Here is a 15,838-nt window from a genome sequence, read left to right as displayed (position 1 = left end):
CCATCCATGTCTTGTTTCTTTAAATGTCAACATCTTGAAGATGCATCAAAATTGATACATTTGCTGATTCCATGAAATGCTGAATGAGTTCTGTGAAAATTGAAGAACAGCTCTCTATGCCCACAATTCTTGCTTTTTTTCCTTACATCTTTAATTGCATTAAAGTTTTAATATTTCTTGCTATATGTTATTTGCATATTCCAGCATAGTAAAAAGTCTCAGAATTTGCTTTACCAGCTCTGGAGACATTACTGTGCATCTCCTGATTGTTGCCAGTGGGTGGTTTATGTTTCAAAATTCACATGATTAAGGAGAATCTGAGGTTTATTTTAATTGAAAATTTAATCCTTGTGCTTCCCAGGGACACACTTGTTGTCAGGTCTGTAAAATCACATAGTAAATAAGAAGCTTTCCAAAAGCACTGCAGCAGCAGATGTTGCTACTTCCAAGTCAGCTGAGTACTTGTGGAAGGAAAGGATGCTGATATTGGGGTGGAGAAATCATCAGATACTCTGGGTTTGCTTTCTGGTTCATATTCTTAAGCCCAGAGACAGAGGTGGAGGAGCTGGACAAAGTAGGGTCAAGGTAGGACTTCCATTACACTATGGCACCAACCTGTGATGTAGCTTGAAGATGTCTCTGCTCATGATCTTTGAAGGTCCCTGCCAACCCAAACCATTCTGAGGTAGAGGATCTGCCCTCTGGTAGCCAAAAACTGACTGTCTGTTGGTGATCTGAGTGTCCTGAACAGGTTTCTCATGGTGTGGGAGCAGCAGCAGAGCTGAGCTGGCAACTGGTCAGCAGCAGGTCCTGGAGGGTCAAGGAGCTCCCTGTAGCACCGCTGCACATCTTGAGATTGTCATCTTTGAGTGGATGTTTACCTGGTGCTGTTTATCTTATTTCTGGGACTTGCCTGCTTGGGAAGCTTAAAAATAGATCATTGTTTGTTTCTCTCTTACAAAAACAGGATGAGTATTAAAGAGTGAATTCCTGGGCTGATTTACTGAAAATAGCAACCCATGTTAACATGAACCAGAGATCAGTATAAAAAACATGCAACTCCCAAGGGTACTAAAATTTCTTCAGATTTAGTGGGTATTTCTTGCAGTCATTAGGTGATGTTTTAGCAGGCAGTGAATACTCCTTGGCATTTGCAGAATACCAGCAAATCTGGGTAAAGTTCAGTTTGTGCCTCAGTGAACAAAATGTATGAGACTGTAGCATGGCTTCAACATGAACATCCTCAAACAAACCAGATCTGCTTATTAGGGGTCACTTTGGAATCCAGTGCTGTTGAACATCTTCTTCAGTGATATGGAGAGTGAAGTTCAACAAGACCAAGTGCAAGGTTCTGCACATGGGTCAGGGCAATCCCAGGCACAAACACAGCCTGGGGGGAGAATGGATTGAGAGAAGCTCTGAGGGGAAGGACTCGGGGTGGTGGTGGATGAGAAGCTGTCACCTGCCTGGTAGGTGTTACTGGGATGCTTTGCAGAACACAGCTGAGACTCTTGGTTGCTGAGCAGGGATATCCAACAGTTTTTAAGCCAGTGAGAGTTAAGACAGAGTAAGGAATTCAGAATTTGATTCTCTAAAATCCATACGACATGACTAGGCACGGCAGTTTGATGTACAGTAATTTCCCTGTGAGCCTTGGAAGTTGTTTTGGATTGAGTTTGTTGTTTGAATCAAGTAACATTTGCTGTATGTGTCTGATTTTGCTGGAAGCAAGGCAAAAGCTCAAACGAAAGTCTTGACTTTGTTAGACACAAAACTTCCTTTTGTAGGATGTCTGGTTTGATCTCAGTTTGGCTGTTTGTCTCTTCTGCATCTTACATCTAATTTATATTCCAGCAGGATAAAATGAACTTGATAATGGCCTTTTAGCTTGTCATCTTAAACACATGCTCAGCCTGGAAGAGCCAATGAAAGTCACGTTTATGAGAGTCTTACGGTCTAGTGATTGGGAAGGGACTGACCTGCCTGCTGCAGGGACATGCAAAGTGGGTTTCATATGGGTCTCGTAACTAGTGCTGTTCAAACCAACCCAACCCTATAGCTTTGGGTCTGAGCACTGTGCCAAAATTGATTAAAATCAAAGAAAGGCCTTTCATGTCTTTATCAGGCGTTCATGGTATGTTTTGTTTCCCATTGGGAGCATCTGGGTGTCAAAAGCCAGATGACCAGAGGGGAGGAAGTCATCTCATCACCATCATAGCTGGGGGAAAGAAGAGGGTGCCTTCGGAGAGTTCCTGATAGAAGGTTCTAATACACCTGTGAAAGAGATGAGTTGGTGAGTTGTTTTCTAAAGTTACCACTTTCCTCCCACTCACCCTGAAAAGATGGTGTAGCTGGTTCAGACTGAGGTCAGAGTCAAGTGAGATGAATCCCATTATCAGTGTGGAAATTCACTGTTGCATGTCCCTGTGCAGCTGTTTTCCTCCAGCTGTGATGATTTTGCTCTCCCTGAGGTCACAGCACACTTGTCATCTTCTCTGCTTCAGAGAAACCTGTGGTTACCTGGAGTTCAACTACAGCTTTGATGTTGGTTGCAACTCCAGTGGAGGAGAGTTAAGTAGCCTTTGTTTTTGCAGTAAGTCCCTTAAATATGAATAACTCCTGCCAGCAGAGATGGTGCAAGTGCAAGCCAGGAGAGCAGAGTATGTTTTGACGGCATCAGCCCCGCTCAGCTGTGAGTGTGGAGGACTTGTTAGAGGATGTGATTCAACACTCTCCAGTTCTGACTCTGCTGCCCGCACTGCTTTGCTGCCTGGTTAGTGAGTCAGCAGACTTGCAGCTTCCCTGTGCCCTCATCTGGATTAATATTTACTGAGCCAGGGGACAGAGACTGCTGCAGGCAGCGCCTGCAAGGAGGAGAAAATTTGGTTTGAAGGGTGGTGGGAAGAGAGCAGGATGTGGTTCAGAGACCTCCAGCAGCTGGGACTCGGGGCCACCATGAGCAATCTGTCCTGGGCCACACCTGTTCAGTGCTTTTCTTTTACAGTAAAACTGGGGCAAGGGAGTGGATATGTCTGTCTGGAGAGCTTTGGTGAGTGTCCTTAACTAGGAGGGCCTGCAGCCTGGGTGGTCATTTACTCTGTACAGCTGCACTATAGTTTAGAGCTTTATAGTTTACACTGCTGTAATTCATGCTGCAGGTTTCCAGGACAAACAGGGACTCCTGAGTGAAAATAATGGGATTTGTAGATTGATTATTGAACCACTGAGGTTGGAAATGACCTGTAAGATCATCAAGTCCAACCATTCCCCCAGCACTGCCAAGGCCACCAGTAACCATGTCCCCAAGTGCCACATCCATCTGTCTTTTAAATCCCTTCAGGGATGGGGACTCAATCATTGTCCTGGACAGCTTGACAAGCCTTTCAGCAAAGAAATTTTCTTTAATATCCAACCTAAGCCTCCTCTGGCTCAAATTGAGGTCATTTCCTCTTCTCCCATTGCTTGTTACTTCAGAGAAGAGACCAACACCCACCTAGCTCCCCCCTCCTGTCAGGGAGCTATAGAGAGTGAGAAGGTCCCCCCTGGACCTCCTTTCCCCCAGACTGAGCCCCCTCAGCTCCCTCAGCTGCTCTTCATCACACTTGTGCTCCAGACTCTTGTGTTATGTGGAACATGGGATTGCACTGGGGTTGGTTCATTCTGGACTGGGGCTGATAGTGATCTGGGGCTCATGGAAATCATGAGCCAGAGTTCCAGGTGTCACAGAAATCATGAGCCAGAGTTCCAAGTGTCACAGAAATCATGTGCCAGAGTTCCAGGTGTCACAGAAATCATGAGCCAGAGTTCCAAGTGTCACAGAAAACATGAGCCAGAGTTCCAGGTGTCACAGAAATCATGAGCCAGAGTTCCAAGTGTCACAGAAAACATGAGCCAGAGTTCCAGGTGTCACAGTTTCCACTCCCTGAGGATAAGGAAACTTTAACCTGCTGAAGACTGAAAGCACAGAACTTGAAGCAAGCAACAACATAGAAAGAACTGTTTTAAAGTTGGGAAATAGTTTAGTCTTCAGTTTTGGGGGAACACTCATATTTTCTTACTGTGGTGCCTTGCATGAACATCCATGAATAAGATGGCACAGGAGTGCAGAACTTACATTGACTTGCAGTCTTGCAATAGTTAGTTGGAGTAACTATTATGCCATCCTGGTAAATCAGTCATCTCATTGCACTTGTGGATGGATTGGTGGGTGATGTACCTCAGGAGAAAGGGACAGAGATTTCTTCTCTCTCTTCCCCTCCATATTGTTTTATTCTTTTCTTCAGCACATTAGAGTGGAGATAGAGAGCACAGAGGAAGGATCAGAGGGCCCATATGAACAGCCTCTCGTACAGAAATGCAATCAGCTGTCCATAGTAGGAGCAGAAACAGATGGCCAGAGTTGTGTAGCCAGAGAAACTGATGCTTTTCAAGCTGCAAACTTTGATGGGAGCTCTAGGTACCAATCCCATATATTTTTAAACAGCTTTGTATTTTCTTTGTTTCTCTTGTACCTGTACAAAGCAGAGACTCTGGGGTAGAGATTTGAAAGATTGCTTTGAGGAATTGAACATGGCTTCTGACTTACAGTGTTGAAACCATGGCTGATTCTCCTTTGAATAAAAAAGTGCAGCAGCTCTCAGATGCAATCACGTTCTGCTGTTGATGCTGAAATTGTCTGGAAGAAATGTCTGGAATTGCTTGACATTGTCTCATGCATTTCATCCCCACCATTGTTAAGGTTCGTTAATGATTCCATTATAAGCTCCTATTTGCAGAAATGGCTTTCTAAAAGCAATCTCTGTGTTATATTATTATGTTGTTTATGTTATATAAATGCCCAAGGACTAGACACGTATTAATAGAGAGCCTTGTGATTATGGAGCCAGCAATTACTTGACTGGTGATTACTCCATCACAAACTCTGCTGACTATCAGCACTTTGGATGGCAGAATAAAATTCCTTCTGCAAACTGGGAAGATAATTTCCTTTGGAATGGTGGTTGTTACACAGTGCTGGAAATCCTCTGCATGCAGATAAGCAGTAAAAGTCAGTTAGCTTTAGGCAGTGCAGTGTGATGCTTTGGAATAGACTGTCATGGTGGAGAGCCTTATGAGTCACCAGGGATATAGTGAAGATCCTAAAGGAGAGCTCCAAGCCTTCCAGGAGAGGATGTGCTGAGAGAAAACCAGGCAGCTGTAACCATTTACCTTCCCTGTGCCTCTTCCATGGTGTGTCCCAGGTATGTGGCACTGGGGCAGGATGGCCACGGGAGAAGGGGTGATGAGGTGCTTTCTCCTTCCCTTCCATAGACAGAGTTCACCACTGCCTGTTCCTTCCTGTGTCACTGCACCCCAGCAGGAGAGGGCAGGACTTGGTCTCCCAAAGAGGAATAAGAAAGCAGCATTAAAGGAATGTGCAGAACAAGATCAAGTGTTTGCTGCTGGGACCAAGAATCACTTCCTACCTCTCCTTTCTACAGCAGAGTCACAGGCTGCCTCTTCAATTAGGATGCCATAGGACAGTTCTCCACATGTGCCATCCTCTCCTATCCAAAGGATGATCCAGCTGGGACTCTTGCTTCCTCCCCTCTGCTTCTCTTTGTGTCCCAACTCCTTTTACAGGTGAGGGAAGGGATTAGTCCTTGCCCACATGCCCCACATGTTACTGTGCAAAACATGCCAGATTCCAGCAAGGTGCTTTAGGAAGCCCAAGATGAGACATTCTAGATCAATGATTCTTCATCCTTTTCAGACCACTTTGGCTTTCCTCACAGCTGATGTCTTCTTCCTCCTTGCTGAGATAAAAGGGGATGGAGGACCAAGCCCCAGGCCAGGAGTGCTCACTCTCAGTTGCTGTCAAAAGTACAGGCTATAGATAAAAGATCTATACTTGTGCCCCTTAAAAATTCAGCAGCTTTGCTACCAGAGTCTGGTAGAGCTGCAGTGCCTTCCTGAACTTTTCCTTTTTATATCCCATAGTTCCTACAGCAAATATATTGAATATCAATGGTAAAGCTTCCTCCCTACGAATTCTTGGATAGGACTTGACAGTGGATCTCTTGGTGAAGAGCTCTGAAGCCAGAGCCCTTCAGAGGTGTTGGTAACACCTCCTGGCAAAGAAATTCCCAGTACGGTACTGGTTACACCAGTGGATGGGATCTTCTGAGAGTTGCAGAAGTTGTGTGGGTTGACACTGGTTTGCTCAGTGAAACTTCTCCATTGCTCCAAGTGAACAACTTCCTATAATATTAATAATTATATTAAGAAGGAAGTAGAAGAGAGAGAATATGTTGAGGAAAGAGGGACAAAACATGAGGGAAGTGAGGAAGAAATGTAGACCAGCCATAGCTTATGTGTATTTATCTCCTGGTTGAGGCAATTTTTGTAGGGTGTTAGAAGAGCCTCCTGCAGTACCACTGCTTTGTTATCAGACACAGAGCTGGGTGTCACCAGCTCTTTTGCCCAAGGCATTCCTGATTTAGAGGCTCTATCAGAGTTCCATTATTCAAAGTTTATTTAAAATAATTACTGTAATCATCCATAAATTGTCACAGGGTAAGGAACCAGAAAATTGCGTTGCATAATTCCCTTGCAGTTGTCTGAGAGATCCCTGCCTGCCTTGCCAGCACAGCACAGGGGTTTGATGTGAAATCCCTCTTTTCCTCCAAAGGGGCTTTCAAGTTTCCCAGGCGCCGTCGCTTAATATATTTATATTTTATCTGCCGCGCTCAACAATTGAATGAAGGAAAAGTGTTAGCGGAGGTCAAGCATTGTTTGAACGTGTTGCAAATGGTTTCCCAGGGAAACAGCAAATCAGTACTCAAAGCCTCCTGCAGCATCTCCAGAACAACATCCAGCCACCAGCCCTCGCCCCGTGTTTGTACTCAGGACCGGGGGGTGATGCAGCCGAAAGCCGGAGCGAGCGTGTGAGCAGGAGAGCAGCTCCAAAGGATGAAGAAACACTCGGCAAGAGTGGCACCACTACCCTCTTACAATGTTTCTGAATTAAATTCGCCTGTGCCAGACGGTAAATGCTTTCTTTTCCCCTCCCTGTATATCTAATCCTAGGCAGGAGTTCACTTTGCATGCTCCTGCTCCATGCAGAGTAATGGGATTGTATGTGTGTGTGTGTGTATGTGTATTTTAAATTTTTAATTTTTAATTTATTCTCAGATAGCATTTTTAGCACTTTAGTATCATCTGGGGTAGGTGCAGTTAAATGACTGTTGCTTGTGTTCAGCTGCTGTGGAGTTGGTTTCTGGTGAAGGAACTGATGTTGAAACGTGAACGACTGATAAAGTTGTACTTCAATTCTGGTGTTTTTAAATTATGTGAAATTAGGTCCATATAATGTCATTGAGTTTTCTGAAATATTTTACTGTTGTGCTTTAGATTTATTGTTCTTACTGTAAAGACAGAGGCACCAACTTTCTTGTGCCTGCTGTCCCTCAGCTCGGGATTGCAGTTGTCCCTTTAAACTGCTTTTCCCCCCTTGTTTTCAGAAGTGTCAGCTCTGAAGCAATTCCTTAATACAAAAGCCACAAGATAGAAACTGGAATTCTTTTGTATGGTCTTGATTGGACATAACAGTCTCATTTCTTTAAGAGGTTCCTGCCAACTTCACATCACACTCCAGAGTCACAGGAAATGTGGGGATGTTGTCCAGGATGAGATCTGAGTGCACTGAGAGCGAAGCAAAGATAAAACTCAGTGTGCTGAAAATGTACAGTGGGTGTATGTGCCATATAAATCAAAGGTCAAAAGGAAAGTTTTTCTAAAAATATTCCTAATGTTCAGGTTCAGATTTTTTGTTTCAAATATCTGTAAAAAGCTCTGGCTTTCCCTGCACTGTTCAGGTTTATGGTATGCAGTGCCAGATGTTTCAAAGATCCGTGTGGTACTTTCTGAAGTTGCTTGTTCTGTCAGAAATGAACTGTTTATTCACCAGGTATGTTGGTGAGAACTCTCAAGCTGTAAAATTGCAAGGTGTGTGCTGTCTCTGGTCTGAGCTTTGTTACACCAACCAGCAGTGGAAATGTGATCCCTTTTTGTGAGTTAAATTCAGTGCTACATCCAGGAGCAGAACAAAGCAGGAGCCACGGTCCAGGGCTTGTCAGCAGAGCGTGGCTTCCAGTTCTTCAATTTACCTGGCTCATGATGGCTTAAATTATAACCAGAGCTGGGTTTTGATAGACCAGGCAATACTTTGTGTCATTTTTCTTAGTTGTGTGTCTGATATTAAGAATTCTGCAGGCTTGATATTTACCTGGTGTTTGTTTCTTGAGGGAAAAACACCTTAAGGAAAGGTAAAGGAGCTTATTGCTGGCACACCAGGTTTTAGGCTGTGTGACACTGTAATTCATACACTCTCCTGCTCTTTTTGGAGCAGTGTGATGGGCAGGTGAGCTGGCTCTGCTGGGGAAATGGGGTGGGATTTGCTGCTCTTTATTTCCTGAGGGCTCAGACCAGGCTCGTGTCACACCAGGTAGTGAATACAGAGGATTAAAGAGCCTCCCTGCCCCACACACCTCACAAACTGTGGTTGCCTTCAGCTTAACCAGTCCAGCTGCTCTCAGGTGCCTCTGTTAGACCAGTCTTAACCTTCTCTCCGTGTTGGGCTGCAGCAGCAGTGTCCAAAACTGCACTGCCTGGTTCCTCAGGGAGGGAAAATCCAGTCGTCACAGGAAGGAAGGGCAATAGACTGGAAGTGACTACATGACAGCACTTGTCATGTCCAACAGGCTTGAAAATGGAAAGGTTCTTGCTGGGGATGAAGCTGGCCAGGCTGAATTAATACTGGACCCATACATTAAATGTGTGTGCAGCCAGTTTTACAGATCAGCGAAGATTTTAGCAGGAATTCCTAGAGAATCCTAATGGGATAGGGCAGCCACCTTCCCAAGCACTGCATCTGTCCTCTGTTTCCTTCCCAAGCATGAGGAGGGCACAAGGAAGAGATTCCAGAGCAGCTTGGGCTGTGGGCCTGTGTGCTGGGAGCAGGGAGCTTTTTGTGGGCAGCTTCCACACAGCTGAGGTTTGAGGCTTCCTTGATACCTTCTGGTAGAACCACAGCAACTGCTGACTCCTGGTTAGTGGAGTGAAATCCAGGCAAGACAACTCCCTCAGGAGTGAAGAGACACCCAGATGCTTGCAGAGACATGGTCAGAAGTGCTGCTCACGTGGAAAGGAATGGAACAGAGGCAGCTGCTGAGAAGGGTTGGTGCGTGGGTGGTTCTGGAGGATGTGAGGTGTGTGCCAAGCTGACACCACAGCCACCAAAGACTTTGGAGAACGTGCCTTCACCTCAGCCTGGCCAGCCCCCACTCCCCAGCAGCAGCTACAGCGAGGGGACTGTGTGTACCAGGTGGGTGGTATGGACACCTATCCCAAATATGCCAGCATGGAAAGGCAGGGATCAGACCTGAGAGAGCTACTGCCTCAAGGGCAGTGGAGAATCATAGAATGGATTGGGTTGGAAAAGACCTCCAAGATCATCAAGTCCAACCCTTGGGCCAACTCCAGTCCCTTTACCAGATCATGGCACTCAGTGCCACGGCCAATCTCAGTTGAAAAACCTGCAGGGATGGGGAATCCACCCCCTCTCTGGGCAGCCCATTCTAATGCCTGAGCACTCTCTCTGCAAAGAATTTGTTTCTGATCTCCAACTTCAATTTCCCCTGGCAGAGCTTGAGCCCATCGTGCCCCCTTGTCCTATTGCTGAGTGCCTGGGAGAAGAGACCAAGCCCCACCTGGCCAGAATTTCCCTTCAGGTAGAAAACAGATGGAAGTATCTCCTGGGGTTGCAAAATGCAGCAATACAGTGATAAATACTTACTTTTTGCCCAAGCTGCTTATTTGGAAAATGTTTCTTTAACCGACCCTTCCTCAAATGTGCCTAATTGGGCTCCAGGTCAGATGAAGAGATTGAAACATGCTCAGTGATGTGTTGCCATGGTCTGAGTCTGACACAGGTTTGGACTCACCTGCATCTCAATGCAAGCCTTGCTAAGTACTGAGAAAGTTGTCTGGAGCTTCCTGGAGTCAGCAGGAGAGCTGGACACCTCTGAGAGGTGATTCACCTGCCCAGATTGGTATGTGAGGGAGCAGGAATGAATCACTCCCCGGAGGGCACCTCTCAGGCAGGAGAGGCAACAGTTTGTGTAGGAAATAAATACAAGCAGAGTGTTGATGAGCTGTCAGTGTGCTGCCTGCTTTTACTCACAGATCTGAGGAGCACCCTGAACCAGCCTGGATTTATTGCAGTGTTTCTTCAAAGTACAAGTTATATTGTGGTTATTTATTAATGAGATGCATATGAGTGATTTCTGGACTGTCCTGGGTCAAAACTCCTTTCCCAACACCTTCATGTCAAAGCAGCCTCATGGCTTTTATTGAAGCTCCTCTTGATTTACGGCAGTGAAAATGGAAGTGAGAGTTTAACTCAGAGTGTCTGTTTCTTTTTGGAAATGTCACTAAATTCCAGCAGTGACAGGATTAATTTCAAAGGGGTTTTTTATAGACTGATAACCTTTTGTTTTGGAGTAGCATGTATAAATTTTAAAATGATTGGAATCATATCTGATATAATTTATTATGAAGTTTGGAAGAGAGATTTTCTTTAATGGGATGATGTGCAGCTTTGAATCAAATGTTTCCTGTTTTGTCTTGCTCAGGCAGGGCTGAGGAGATGGGAAGATGGTCTGATTCCAGGCCAATGAATCGTGCAGTTGGCTGGAGTTGGTGTTGGATCAAGTATAGGTGGAGAAAATAGAGTCTTGTAGGTCTGTTGCAGCAAAGAATATCCCCTTAAATGTGTGTCCAAGGAACTCACTCAGACAGGGATGGTCTCAGAGGGACTGTTTGCATAAGCAAAAGCTTAAAATAAAGCCCTGGTTCTGGAGGCAAAGGGTTGTAGGTCCCTGGGGTTGTTCCCTCAGACGTGTGTGTTGGGTTCACCTGAGTACAAACATCTGTCAGTCCAGCTCCCTCCTCCTCCTCGCAGAGGAGTCTGGTGTGGAAGTACCCCTGCCATCCCCCCAGGAGCTGAGCTCAGGAGAGCCAGTTGCTGTTCCCAGGAACTGTGTTGGGGGTTGGATTTGTCTCCGAGATGTGGATTTGTCGGCATGGGTGGCTGGACACTGGAGTGCAGACACACTTGTGGTGCCTCTGCCCTGCCCTCCTCTTCCTCTGCACCACCAGAGCAGCTTGGCCTGGGTTTCCCCAACAACCCTTGGCCAGATATTTGCTCTCTGTGATGTTCATGGTGTGGAAGGGTCTCACAGCCTTTCATGTGACTTTGTGAGTTGCAGAGAGAGTTTGTATGCCTGGTCCTGCCCTTCCTGGGCTTCATCCCCAACACAATGTCCAGGTGGGTGAGGAAGGAGCAACAAGCAATGCTTGGGAAAAGTTCAGTGCTGAGGGAGGAGGTGTCCATACCCTCCCAGGAGGGCAGTGTGTTCCAGCTACAGATTTGTCATGGCCAATTACAAGATTTCGACAGAGCATTTGTTTTTCAAAGCAAATAAAGATGCCAGCACCATTCCCTGACAGGAGAATTCAGTCTGAAACATTCCTTTCCAAATGGACGTTCCAAATATTTTTTTTTGTAGGTCAATGTAGATAATTTTGTGTAGGAGGAGTTGTAGAAGTTTTGATTAGCACATATAAAAATCATCCTTCATTTGCAGTACTTCCTTCTGCATTCCCTCAAACTCTAAATATGTTGTCATGCCCAGTAACTTTAAAATATGTGCAGCCACTGTGTATCAAAATGCACATTCCAGCTGCCAGTTCCTCCACTGATGTTCTCAAATGAGCTTCTTTCCAGGATCTGTTCTGACACTCCCATGCTGGTGCTGGTGTTTTATTTTTGGTGTCAGATCAATGGAATTCTTTGTCAATGCTTAAACAGGGGCAGTGATACATTTGTTTGAGTTATGCTGGAATGAGAAAAAAAAATATTTCCGTGTCTTTAACTGCGCTGGAACAAAGATTTGAATGGGGATTTGGGTTTTCTAATCACTGTTTTTATATGCTTTGAGGAAATGTCTTGATCCAGAGCAATACTAAGAGGAATCATTTACTTCAGAAAGAGAATTTGAGATGGCCTCCAGGGTGGCCTTTGCAGTCATATTTCAGGGCTCCTGAAAAGATTTGCAGGTTGCTTTCAAACAGTAGAGTCTTCATATGTTTCCTGCAAAGGTCTTTTGCATTGTTATTGTTGTTTTTTAATATTTGCAGTTGTAGAACACAAAGGATGTTGCAGCCTGGATTCATTTTGTGCTGCGGTCCCAGGTCAGGGGCTTTAGGACACATCATATTCACTGATTGGCACAAAAGGGTCTATCTCAGAGCAGGTTCCTCAGTAGAAGAACATGCAGCAAGATGCTTTTGCAGACTGGCATTTAGCAGGTTTGCATGTAGAGACCTCAAATTTGGAGCAGTTAATGTGGGAACACCCATCTCAGAGAGCAGAGGGGACATCTGGGGAGATGAGAATCAGCCACTGCATGAATAGGTGCCTTTGTGCAACTTATTTAGCAACCGTTTCCCACTCCTTTTATCTGCAAAAGGTGAATAATCATATCTATCTATACACCCATGTGACCTGGTTGTACTGAGCATAAATAGAAGCTCCTTGACTCCTCAACATAAGTGTGTCACATCTCAGTATTATGTCATTGTCTCAGTATTTTGACAGTCTGAGAGAGCTGGGGTTGTTCAGCCTGGAGAAGAGAAGGCTCAGGGGAGATCTTAGAGAAACTTCCAGTGCCTAAAGGGGACTAATAAAAAAAAATACAAAAAGTTTTTATATGGGCAGATAGGACAAAGGGGAACAGTTTTAATTTGGAAGAGATTTAGATTAGGTGTTAGGGAGAAATTCTTGGCTCTGAGGGCAGTGAGGCCCTGGCACAGTTTGCCCAGAGAAGCTGTGAATGCCCCATCCTTGGAAGTGTCCAAGGCCAGGTTGGATGGGGCTTGGAGCAACCTGGGCTGGTGGAAGATGTCCCTGCCCATGGAAGAAGGGTGAGATGATGTTTAAGATCCCTTCCAACCCAAACCATTCTGTCATTCTGTGATTCTGTTATTTCTGCTACTACTTCTAATGTTAACATGGTCCTTTTGCAAGTTCCTTGTGTACAGATCTCACTGTCTTTCCATTCCAAGCACAGCCAGTGTGTACAAATGCTCCACCTTGTCTTGCTGAGGTCTTTCACAGTCTCTGAAGGTTATATCTGATGCTCTGACTGCAGGTTTCATCTAGCAGATCATAGCAGGCACTGAGACAGCAGCATGGTGTAGCTTCCATATGGGCAGTGGAGTCCAGAACCATCTCTGTGTGGCAATCAAAGCAGCTGAGAGCAAATACACACTGTGGGTGCCAGGACCACGTGGACTCCCAGGCTGTTTACACAACTCACATGGACCATACACAGATGGTCCTGCCCATTTCTAATTGTTTTAATTTAATTCCAAATTCCTTAAGTTGCCAGATCTCACAGTGTTAGATCCAGATGCACTCAGCTCCTTCTCATTAGTTCTTTGCATTTCTTCTGCTCAAAGCTGACTTAGGGTTTTGCAGTTGGCAGAGTTGGCCACATCTTTTTGATTTAGTGGCTCATCCTCAGTCTATCTGGTTATTGCCAGATTTCTTGCTGTTTATATATTGATTTAGATTGGTGTGCTTCTTTTCCAGATTGTAGTTAGGAGGGGAATCAAGGTCCTTATTTTTTTTAGCAGTCTGGACCTTGGGGCTTGCTCCCAGTGCTGTTACCATCACAAAGCCAAGGAGATGCAGGGATGGAAGGTGACTTCAGGAAGTTGTCTGTGTCATCCCTTCTCTAAAGCAGAGTCAGAGTTACACCTTGGCCATCCCTGACAGGTATCTCTGGCAGTTGTCTCTGCTGTGAGACCATTTTTCAGGCCCTTAGTGGTCCCTGTGGTCAGAGCTTTCCTTCTCCCCATGTGAGAGGTGGGATGTGAGGGTGGTCTTCCTGCAGGTGTTGGGTGGTGTAACAGGAGGTGTCTGTTCCATTCAGGAGCACAGTCTTGTCTGTGCTCAGGGGAGTGGGAGGGGGGAAGCCACACAGGGGAGATTTGGTATCAAAGCACAAGACAACACTGGTCCCTATGGGGTAATTCTTTTTTGGCCTATCCAACTTGGATCCCCTCCCCTGACAATTAGGCTGGAACTGCTCCTCTGGAAGGGTAATTAGGTGCAAGGGTGTAGAGTGGCACATCCCTTGATCAGGCATTAAGTGACTTGCAGGATGTGAAATTTGATTATTAACTTCCTTTGCTCCTCTTGGTTCACTTTATTGCAAGGATGGGAGGGCACATGGAAGTTGTTGAGATTCCTAACTGGGTGCTGTCTGCTGATCTGAAGGGAGGGCTGTGTACAGACACTGAAGGGATAATTGGCAGAAATTGCTGATGGATGTCACTAGTAAACTACAACAAAAATATCTGCATTTTGCTTTCAGTTCTTGACAATAGTTAATCATAGCACAAGAGAAATGCTGTGCACCATCACTGAGTCATTTGTTTTTCATTATACTCTGAAAATCTTTTTTTTTTCCCCTAGGACAAAAAAAATAAATTATTGTAACCTTCTCATCCCCTTCAAACAGGAAAACTTCCAGAACAAGCAAATAATAAATGAACAAGGCATCGCTCTGAAGGGACAGGTGTGCATTGCTAACACACAAGGACCATTGCAGTGCCATGGAGGGTGTATTTAAAAAGAGAAAATTGTCTCCAAAGGTCTGAGACATGGTGAATTGTTTTTTCTCCCCTGAACAAGATGTGCTTGTTCCTCAAACCTGTGTAACATGCTGCCTGCAAAGCCTGTTTGCTTGTTTTCTTGATTTTTCATGGGTTCAGTAAATATAATAACGACTATGTCCTTGGTCAAGCTGCTGGTTCCAAACACATTAAAAGCTGGGAAGAGTTTGCCCTTCAGTTTTACCTTCCCAGGTCAGCTGTTACCTTCAGGTGTGACAGGGTGTGCCCAGACAGCTGAGTTGCTGGGGGTTTACTCCACTGCAGTGAAGGGCAGGATTTGATTTGACACACTGAGATAAAATAAACTACAGACCTGCCTCGCCATTGGATGGATAGTAGTGGACAGCCCTGCTCCCAGTTGTGTGCTGACAGTAGCAAACAATCCAATTAAAGCCATGCCTAATCCAACCTAATGAGGTTTTGTTGGTGTAAAACAGGCAGAAACAGCTCCCTTCACTCAACCTGTAGGGCTGTGTGTCCAGTATTATCCTGGCCACAACATTCCCATCATCCTCTCCTTGCTGCATGCCATTAAGACCAGAATTTCCTTGTAAAACCCTGCAGCCCTCAGGATCAGCAAATTTGCTGATGACACCAAGTTGGGAGGGAGTGTCGACCTGCTGGAAGGCAGGAGGGCTCTGCAGAGGGATCTGGAGAGACTTGAGAGATGGGCTGATTCCAGTGGGATGAAGTTCAATAAGGCCAAGTGCAGGTCCTGCCCTTTGGCCACACCAACCCTCTGCAGTGCTCCAGGCTGGGCACAGAGTGGCTGGAGAGCAGCCAGGCAGAAAGGGACCTGGGGGGACTGAGGGACAGGAAGCTCAACAGGAGCCAAGAGTGTGCCCAGGTGGCCAAGAAGGCCAATGGGATCCTGGCCTGGATCCAAACTAGCATGGCCAGCAGGCCCAGGGCAGTGACCCTTCCCCTGGACTCTGCCTTGGGGAGGCCACACCTTGAGTGTTGTGTTCAGTTCTGGGCCCCTCAGTTCAGGAAAGAGATTGAGGGGCTGGAGTGGGGCCAGAGAAGAGCAACGAGGCTGGAGAAGGGACTGGAG

At 45.6% G+C, this 15,838-nt stretch overlaps 1 protein-coding gene across 6 annotated transcripts in view; it reads left to right on the top strand.

Moving 5' to 3' along the window:
- Positions 1-15,838, top strand: part of SLC35F4 (solute carrier family 35 member F4) — a 130,208-nt gene that overhangs the window by 82,397 nt on the left and 31,973 nt on the right. For 2 of the 6 annotated variants that reach the window (XM_071559357.1, XM_071559354.1), the window contains exon 1: positions 6,645-7,027. The exons of the other annotated variants lie outside the window; for them this stretch is intronic. In XM_071559357.1, the coding sequence (XP_071415458.1) occupies positions 6,952-7,027 (76 nt within the window). In that variant the 5' untranslated portion in view covers positions 6,645-6,951. Of the gene's footprint in view, positions 1-6,644; positions 7,028-15,838 lie in introns of those variants that run through there. 6 annotated transcript variants of the gene reach the window in all.

This window comes from Pithys albifrons, chromosome 6, assembly GCF_047495875.1.
Source record: "Pithys albifrons albifrons isolate INPA30051 chromosome 6, PitAlb_v1, whole genome shotgun sequence".
NCBI classification, from domain to species: domain Eukaryota; kingdom Metazoa; phylum Chordata; class Aves; order Passeriformes; family Thamnophilidae; genus Pithys; species Pithys albifrons.
This window is presented reverse-complemented; position numbering and strand designations above follow the sequence as displayed.